This window comes from Gobio gobio (genome assembly GCF_949357685.1).
Source record: "Gobio gobio genome assembly, chromosome: 13".
Classification (NCBI taxonomy): Eukaryota; Metazoa; Chordata; class Actinopteri; order Cypriniformes; family Gobionidae; genus Gobio; species Gobio gobio.
Window position 1 is genome coordinate 39,034,963 of NC_137106.1, and position 10,104 is coordinate 39,045,066.

The window sequence follows — 10,104 nt, forward strand, 5'->3', positions numbered from 1 at the left end:
TCAAACGCTGTTTGTTAATTGGCCAGAGGAGAACTGGCACCCCGACTGAGCCTAGTTTATTTTTCTCCATTAGGTCACCTGATGGAGATTTTGGTTTCCTTGCTACTGTCGCCTTTGGCTTGGCTTGCTCAGTTGGGGACAATACATTTTCAAATAAATATCCAAATAAAACTAATTAGTAAACTAAATTAACCATTTAAACTAAATTACTGATCTAATTACTGATCTAAAGCCCGCATTGTCACTGTATGATCATTGAAATGAGCTAGATGACATCACCGTTTTCTCCGGAGCGGCTGTACGGCCGAATAAAATTCTGTTGCATTATTTTCCTGTTTAACACTGTGAAGCTGCTTTGAAACAATCTGCATTGTAAAAAGCACTATATAAATAAAGTTGACTTGACTTGACTTCCTGGTTCCAGTAAAAACTCGAGCTGCTGTGTTTTGGACCAGCTGGAGTTTTCTTTCATTAAGCGTGCAGGGAAACCACCCAGTAGAGCATTACAATAATCTAGCCTTGAGTTCATGAACGCATGAACTAACTGTTCAGCATTTGTCATTGAGAGCATATGTCTTATTTAGATATATTTTTAAGATGAAAGAATGTGGCTTATGCAGTGTACAATATTCAGTATAAGCAGTATCATATTTTCTTCCTGGTAATTTGACTATAAGATGACATATCTCTGCCTATTGAAGTAATGACTTCCTGTCATCACTCAGCCTCATGGGAAACCTGCTTCTGTTTTTCTGAGTTTCTGAATTATTGAAGACCTATTCATGTGCCATTTTTGTGCTGGAACAAATTAGAGGCCGTTCATTCATGTAATTCCAAAGCTGCCACTTGAACATCAACACACAAATGCTGCTTCCCTCTCGTGGGTGTGAATTTAATTACAAAAGCAATCAGTTGTCTGTTTAGTGTGATCGTGGGGGAAATGAAGAGACGGGACATTTATCATGTTCATGGCAGTCTTTAATATTGAAATAAACCAGCTGTTGTAATGTCAGAGCACGGACAATCATATTAGTTTTGTGTTTACTGTTATTATTAGGTGTCCTGATTCATTATATGAGAAAGTGACTGACTGTATTTTGGGTGTTTAATGTTTAATATTTGGGTGTTTAATTTTGAACTATCCATTATAAACATATGCATTTTTAAACAATGATCTAAACATAGAGTGGAATATTTTTTTAATATTAAATACTTTATTTTATTTTGAAAATGACCACTATCCTTCAGCTATGGTGTAATTTCCACCACAATCAACAATTCTGCCAATAATAAAGTTCTTCCAAAACAAGTGTACACTGTTTATGAATGATGATCGATGAGACTGAGGAGCTTGAGATGAAATATGATACTTCATGTGTGGAGAAGGAAAACATTTATGGAAATATTGCTTGTGAACCGAAAGCAATAATTATTTTTGCATTTTTATGGCAATACAGTAGCCTGACAAGCCAGACCCACATCAAGATGTTGGGTCTGGGAACACGCCATTGGCAGGGCTCAATCCGAGGGGCGGGATAAACGGTTGTCTTTCAAATTCCCTCTGCACGCAATAGGATAGCGCTACAACCAACCAGAGCAATGAAGAATGTGAAGTGAGTGAAGTGAAGTGAAGTGACGTGTGGCCAAGTATGGTGACCCATACTTGGAATTTGTGCTCTGCATTTTATCCATCCAAGTGACACACACACCGTGATCACACACCCGGAGCAGAGCTAGTTGGTAGATTAAACTTTTGCCGTATATATCCGGTCGGCAAAACTACGAATACATCTTCCTTTTGAATGACTACAGTGTCGTTCTTTGTTCTTTTCTCAAAGAAAAGCTTAACTCCAAGTCTTCCAGAGTTGCCGTCATTATGTTAAGCCCGCCCATCGAATCTATACACGATGTGATTGGCCTGACCAGAGTTTGGTTTTTCCAGCTTGCGATCAGAGAGTTGCTAGACGCACTGGCTGCAAATTAGATTTACTACAGGGTGCGTCTAGATTTCTAGGCTAGTAATACAGTGCATCCGGAAAGTATTCACAGCACTTCACTTTTTCCACACTTTGTTATGTTACATCCTTATTCCAAAATGGATTAAATTCATTATTTTCCTAAAAATTCAACAAACAATACCCCACAATGACAATGTGAAAGAAATTTGTTTGGAATATTTGCAAACTGATTAAAAATGTAAAAATAAATTACATAAGTATTCACAGCCTTTGCTCAATACTTTGTTGAAGCACCTTTGGCACCCATTACAGCCTCAAATCTTTTTGAGTATGATGCTACAAGCTTGGCACACCTATTTTTGGGCAGTTTCTCCCATTCTTCTTTGCAGGACCTCTCAAGCTCCATCAGGCACAGCCATTTTCAGATCTCTCCAGAGATGCCCAATCGAGTTCAAGTCTGGGCTCTGGCCACTCAAGGACATTCACAGAGTTGTCCCATAGCCACTCATTTGTTATCTTGGCTGTGTGCTTAGGGTCATTGTCCTGTTGGAAGATAAACCTTCGCCCCAGTCAGGGGTCCAGAGCGCTCTGGAGCGGGTTTTCATAAAGGATGTCTCTGTACATTGATGCATTCATCTTTCCCTCGATCCTGACAAGTCTCCCAGTTCCTGCCGCTGAAAAACATCCCCACAGTATGATTCTGCCACAACCATGCTTCACTGTAGGGATGGTATTGGCCAGATGATGAGCGGTGCCTGGTTTCCTCCAGACGTGACACTTGCCATTAGAGCTTAGATCGGGCCTAAAAAAACAAGCCCGACCCTACCCGAGCCCGTGCACGTTGTGTCCGAGCCCAGCCCGGCCCGACATTAACACGATGTGAGATGGTGGTCCAGTGGGTTAAACCATGGAACTGATATGAAGAAGGTTGCTGGTTCGATCCCAGCGGTCACCACCAGTGTGTCCTTGAGCAAGGGGGGATTGTCCCTGTAATAAGGGGTAGAGTCCCTTAGTAAGTCGCTTTGGATAAAAGCGTCTGCCAAATGCATAAATGTAAATGTAACTATAATTATGAGCCCGAGCCCGATTTACACCCGACCATTTTTTAATACGTGGGCGTTCTGACGAGAATGAGCCTGTAATGAGCGAAGCGGACCGGTGTGACGCTCAGCTCAATAATCCGCTCTATGCAGGTGCGCTCCACTCATGAACCGCTCACTGGTAAAATGACGTTCACTCAAATCCCGCTCAGACATGACATTTATCTGTACTGTAGCCTACTATACGTGTTATAGCCATTAAACAATGTATTTTGTTTCATATTTATGTTTAAATATTATAATGTTATTTTAAAATTTCATCTAGGCTATACTTTTGATTTTGAATGATTTTGAAAAGTGCAAAGATGCGAGTGGGTCAGAAATGATTTTGACCACTTCATTAAGTTTTGTTTTGTAGAAAGCCTTTCTTGAAAGTGAATTTCATTTTGTATAAATTGTATCTTAATTTTAATCAACGTTTCATCAGCCAATTGCCTGGATTTAATAAATAAGAAGCAAATAGGCTATAGCAGACAATAATCGTGACATGGAGGCAACGGATCACTTGCATTGCTCTTGAACATGTCTCATAAATAGACCAAAACTCAGCAGCTTCTTGCCTCACAGACATGAGAAATATATGTATAGAAAGCTTGAAATGTCTACTTTTAAACGAAACAATTCGAAACGAAAAGAAATAGTTAAGCAAAGCTGTTCACGCGAGCAGCTCATGACTGGCGTCTCAGAGCGTTTCTGTTCAGAATGCTGTGCTTCATCACTGCATGTGCAGTGAGTTTTTAGATTTTTAGATTAATCCTGACTTGTGCAACTTTGAACACATTTGTTTCTTAGCTGTAGTATTAGTTCTTACTTTGCTAAAAAATATAAATATTATTTCTGATTATGGCATAGCTTTCTGCTCACACAAATAGGCTAATAATAGTAATGATAAAAAAAAAAAACGCTTGATCAAGGGCCCGGCCCGCCCCGAGGATATTGGCAGGAAATATCGGCCCACGGCTCGGGCAAAGAATCGAATCTCTACTTGCCATTCAGGCCAAAGAGTTCAATCTTTGTTTCATCATACCAGAGAATTTTGTTTCTCATGGCCTGAGAGTCCTTCAGGTACCTTTTGGCAAACCCCAGGTGGGCTGTCATGTGCCGTCTGATCACTCGACCATCGGGTTCCTGGTCACCTCCCTGACTAAGGCCCTTCTCCCCCGATTGCTAGTGCCAGAGCAATAGATAATTAGCGATATATTCTTCATTTGTGATTTGGTGCCAAACTATAATGCACGGTCTAAATCTTTCCGTTTGTTTCTTTATGGGTTTTAGACATTTAGACAAATACTAACATTACTGCCCAAACTACTTCTGAAAAGGATGTCTACTTCATAAATATTTTGAAAAGTATGGAAATATATGGTTCAGATCACTTAAACCATATATGGAAATCAAAGAGTCCATATATGGTCATTGGTGGAAAAGTTTGGTACTGCGCACAAACAAATATTTTTTTGAGATAATCTAAAAATTGTGTCAAAACACATCAGTGTGTTGAAACTTTGCATACATGTTCATGACCCTAAGTGAGGAAAAAGTCAAAAAATTTAAAGAAAACACATAGGTTTGCTGATATTTCCGACAACTAAAAAAAATCTAATTTACCCGCAACAGTACATAAGGGTTAAAAAGGTGTTATACTATTTTTAATTTCAATTCCACTTCTGGTTTAATATTTTAACAACTTAAGCTCTGGGATTGGGACCATTTTGGGGATTTCCGCCTGGATTTGGCCTACCAAAATTGAAAAGGTTCCCATACCCACATACAGTGGTCTAAATACACAATGTTGGTGTCATTTTACAGGAAACTCTTTGAAGTTATATAAACCACTGCTAAAAGTGACATGTAAGTAAACATTTAAGTACATGTTGTCTGAGCTGTAATACCCCCCCCCCCTTTTTTTTAATTTATTTTTATTTTTTGGTTATAAATTCAGTTTTGAAAGTGTGTAACTAAGGCCCTGTGTGCTCTAGCACCCTGCAGACAGTTTGGGCTGTTTACACTAGATTCCAGAAAATACTGGAACATATAATTTTGTCTCTATCATGTTCCAGTGTCAATTAATTCTTTTTCCAGTGTTTGCTGACATATGCTGGAACCAACCAAAACTGTCTGCAGGGTGCTAGAACACCACAGGGCCTGAGATATACACTTTTGCGCACAAAAAGTATTCTCATCGCTTCATAACATTAAGGTTGAACCACTGGAGTCAAATTGACTATTTTAACAATGTTTTTACCAGCTTTCTTGAAAGTGTTAATTAAACTGTTGACTATGGAGGGGTCAGAGAGCTCTCGGATTTCATTACGGATTTCAGAGCTCTCGGATTTCAAGATCTTCATTTGTTCCGAAGATGAACGAAAGTCTTACGGGTTTGGAACGACATGAGGGTTAGTAATTAATGAGAGGATTTTCATTTTTGGGTGAACTAACCCTTTAAGTGTGTGTCTGGATTCACGTTGACCCAGTATAGATGCTGACAGTGTATTCACACAGCAGGAAAGGTTTTCTTAATTGGCAACATTGAAAAGGTTTCCATTACAGTCTGCATCCACTAATGAGCAGGCTTTTAAAATAAGCATCTCTTTTCTCATCCAGATGTCCGAGGTTGACTTAAAACATTGTGCTTTAGGCTGAAATGTTTTGCTTGTTTCCTTAACAAGCTGTTTTGCTGAGTTGAATATTTCACTTTGACAGCTGCAAAGAAACTTTTTCACATTATTTTACAGTGGGATACCTGCTGTTAACATTATTTCACACATCTGTCCCCTTTCAGGTCGACACAAAGAGACGGAGAATCTAGTGCCATTTTACCTGTACCAGAATCTCACCTGTCAACAGGAAAAATGTGAGTTGCAGCCGATAGTTTGGCTCATGTGCACAACAGTTTGTCATTCTGTCACTCACTGTGACATCTGAACTGAGCAGACTGATGAGGGATCATTTGATTTGACCTCACTGTGACTAGCACAAATCAATCTGTTTCATTACTAATCTGTTTCAGGACTAATTCAATACAGGCACATCATGGCCGGATGTTTAATCATAGTGATCCTGAGAATAATTATGCAAAATCTGTAGTAGCATTGCCACTGATCTGTGCAGCAGTACTATTTTAGTATCGGTGATATAATAGTTGTTGTTGTTTTTTTTTTTATTAGTTTTCATTTTAATTAGAGTTAAATTTGTTACATTTTTATTAGTTTTTTTTGTGGATTTTTAAAAAATATGTATAAAGAGTTTTTATGAATTGTGTAGTTCAAGTGTACAATCAAGTTCAACTAAATAATTGAGAAATGTCTTGGCAACTAGCTGGAATAAAAGAAGTTTAAGGTTTTAATATTTTATTTGATTAAATTTCAAGTTTATTTCAAGTAACTAAAGTTGTTTTATGATTTTTGTTTTGGTTTTAGTTAATTATAATATCCCTGCTGTGCTGTTAAAGGATTAGTTCACTTTTAAATAAACTTTTGCTTATTATTTACTCACCCCCATGTCATCCAATATGTCCATGTCTTTCTTTCTGCAGTCGAAAAGAAATTAAGGTTTTGGATGAAAACATTCCAGGGTTTTTCTCCATATAATGAACTTCAATGGGCTCCAAATGGTTCAAGGTCCAAATGACAGTTTCAGTACAGCTTCAAAGGGCTTGCCTTTAAACGATACCAAACAATACCAGACGATGAATAGGGGTCTTATCTAGCGAAACGATACGTTTCTGTGAGAAACCGAGCAGTATTTATGCTATTATTTTACCTCTTAACAGACGAACGTGATCGTCTCTGAGCTCCGCCATAACTTCCGCTAAGTGAGGTCAAAATACGAGCATGGTCATAGATGTATACGTAGATGCCTCATAAGCGCCTGCATGGATCAGTAGAATGAGGCATCTACGGTCGATATATCTATGACCACGTTCGTATTTTGACCTCACTTAGCGGAAGTTATGGGGGAGCTCAGAGACAATCAGGTTTGTCTGTTAAGAGGTAAAATAATAGCATAAATACTGCTCAGTTTCTCACAGAAACGGATAAGACTCTTATTCATCGTTTGGTATCGTTTAAAGCCCTTTGAAGCTGCACTGAAACTGTCATTTGGACCTTGAACCGTTTGGGGCCCATCGAAGTCCATTATATGGACAAAAACCCTGGAATGTTTTCATCCAAAACCTTAATTTATTTTCGACTTTAGAATGAAAGACATGGACATCTTGGATGACTTGGGGGTGAGTAAATTATCAGCAAAAGTTTATTTAAAAGTGAACTAATCCTTTAATGAGTTCATTTCATGGACAGATTTTAAGCAATTATTTGATTGCTGACCTTTTCATAATTTGGCTTCATTATAAACAATATTTTGTATTCTGTCCCCATGCCACTGATTAGTCACCATACAAGTCATTTCCCGAAAATGTAATCTCTATAAACTTAAACTACAGATAAATGGACCAATTTAAAGTCAAATTTAAAAATGTGTCTTAATTTATAAAGCTGATCTATTTAGAGGCAACAAAAGGTTTCTTGGAATCCTTATGCATAAATATGAGAAATACAAATATTGATGCTTTCCTTTAAGAACAAAGATAATAATTAAGACATATGTGATGCAAAATGCAATATTATGCAAAAGAGTGTGCAAAATGATCTGTGTCATCGTGACCATCTTTAATGGCAGGGGCGAAGAGCACAGCCACACTCAGATTGACAAGAGACCAGATACATGTGCTCATCAGAGCACATCCGACGGCGATATGATGATGAATGAGCTGGAGCGTTCTCTGCAGTCTGGAGGCGGACAGGTACCTGTATTGTGCCACCTGATACACGCTGAGGGGCACTGATGTATTTCTCAAGCCTCTGGTCGCCTGATGCCTTATGAATGCTAGCAAAACAACTTCACCCCCCGGATTCACAGACAGGCTTAAGGTAGTCCCAGACTAAAATGCATGTTTGAGCTGTCTTAACTGAAAGCAGCTTGCACTGATCTATCTTAAAATATGTCAGTGTCATTGTTTTGTCTCAAGATGCACACTAGTAAATGGTCAGAAAACTCCTAAACCTTGTGGAAAGCCTTCCCAGAAGAGTTGAAGCTGTTATAGTTGTAAAGGGTGGGCCAACTCCATATTAAACCCTACGGATTAAGAATGGGATGTCATTAAAGTTCATGTGCATGTAAGGCAGGTATCCTAAAACTTTTGGCAATATAGTGTATGTATAATATATATATATATATATATATATATATATATATATATATATATATATATATATAAAGTAAACATGTTTCAAACAGATTAAAGTGCAAAAGTATAATAAAGAACAATAGATAACACTTTACAATAAGGTCTCATTAGTTAACGTTAATGCATTAACTAACATTAAGAATGAGCAATAGCTACATTTGTTATAGAAGTTATTATTCTTTGTTAACGTTAGTTAAAGAAATACAACTGAACATTGTTAGTTCATGTTAGTTCAGGTCCATTAAATAATTATCGTAAATCCTGCAAAGTTTTTTGTATTATCATTTAAAAAAAAATATATGTACATGTATAACACTAATACTTTGTATTATATTACTTTTGCATCAAATTACAAAAAACAAGTTACCGTTACTGTGAGGGCGTTTCAAATACAGCTTCTATGGGAGTGATAGTAAAAACTAACACATTTATCTCTTTTCACTCGCGTTATCAATACATTTGTTCCCTTTTGAAAAGTTGTAAAATCATTATTGTGCAGTTTTTCTTTTGCTATTTGAGCAAATGGGGACACAAAAAATGTGTATACTCTCATTCACCGCTATAAAAGTTAACCCAACTATGACGACTTCCGCTCTGAGAAACCCATAAATGTGAAAAGGGTCTATTATTAAATGTTAAAGATTTACACTGCAAATGACACCATGACAATTGTAGTGGATCCGGACTGCATTCATACTAAATGCACTCATTAGTATATAGGCCACTGTACATTTTTTTTAGAAGTTGTAAATTAATTTTACACAAAAAAATAGCAGTTTCTCTACTTCAACGTTTCACATTTAATGCAATGTCACTTGCCATTTAAACGTGATTTAGGACGCGGAAAGTTTGCATGCAAGGACATATTTTTCTTTTACATTTGCAGCATTTATGCAATGATAGACCAAAATAACTTTTTAGAGGCCGATATTATAAAATATACTTTTTTTTTGGTTGTACTTGTTCAAATTTAAGATTGAATCTATCTACCCTCTTTCCTTTAGGTCTGAGGATGTTTTTCTTGACTTCACATGAGACGGCCTTCCATCAGATGAGATAGTGGAGGCCTGGGATCTGAAGAGTTCTTTGCATAAGATTTCATCTCACACCCCACACCAAGATGACTGTGTGACAGGACTTTCATCATCGCTGTCTTCTGCTTCTCAAAATGATAAGAGCTGGAGTCGACCGCAGTGCAGATGTGTTTGTTTATCCATGAGCTGTTCGATAGAGGATGACCGTACAGATCAGACCCCACGCGACTTGCTCCCACAGAGACTGCCGTCATGCTTTAATGCCACTGATAAAAATGTACACAAACATGACAATCAGTTCTGAGCAATGCAAAGTCTGCTTTAATGTGGAAGGATTCTGATGTAGGCCAGCAAAGATTATTATGGCTTGCATTCGTTGTTTTCTTTTTATTTAATGATGTTTATTTCTTGCTCTGTTTTTTTTTTCCATCTATAGGGCAAAAGCAGCAAGAATTAGAAAAAGAACCACCAAGTGGAGTGTCTCTTCCAATTCCATTGATATTGGATATAATAGATGTTTCCCATCTTTGTTCCATATATAATGACTGAAACAATATATACAGTGCAATATATTTGTTTATTTACATGATGCTATATTTATTTGTTTTGGAGTCGCAACAAATATTTAAGATTATATTGGAAATGCATTTATTTGCTATTGGTCCTGTTGTGAAAATCTTCTGTCACCATTAAACTTAATTTGACTTGAAAATATGCATTGTAATAAATAAATATATTTGTCTCAGATGGTCCTTCTGCATTTC

General features: G+C 37.3%; 1 protein-coding gene across 1 annotated transcript in view; it reads left to right on the forward strand.

The window, feature by feature from the left end:
* Positions 1 to 10,084, forward strand: part of LOC307135731 (utrophin-like) — a 46,607-nt gene extending 36,523 nt beyond the window's left edge. The window contains exons 16-18 of the mRNA XM_079832354.1: positions 5,841 to 5,912; positions 7,739 to 7,862; positions 9,311 to 10,084. Coding sequence (XP_079688480.1) covers positions 5,841 to 5,912; positions 7,739 to 7,862; positions 9,311 to 9,316 — 202 coding nt within the window. The 3' untranslated portion in view covers positions 9,317 to 10,084. The remainder of the gene's footprint in view (positions 1 to 5,840; positions 5,913 to 7,738; positions 7,863 to 9,310) is intronic.
* The last annotated feature ends 20 nt before the right edge of the window (positions 10,085 to 10,104 follow it).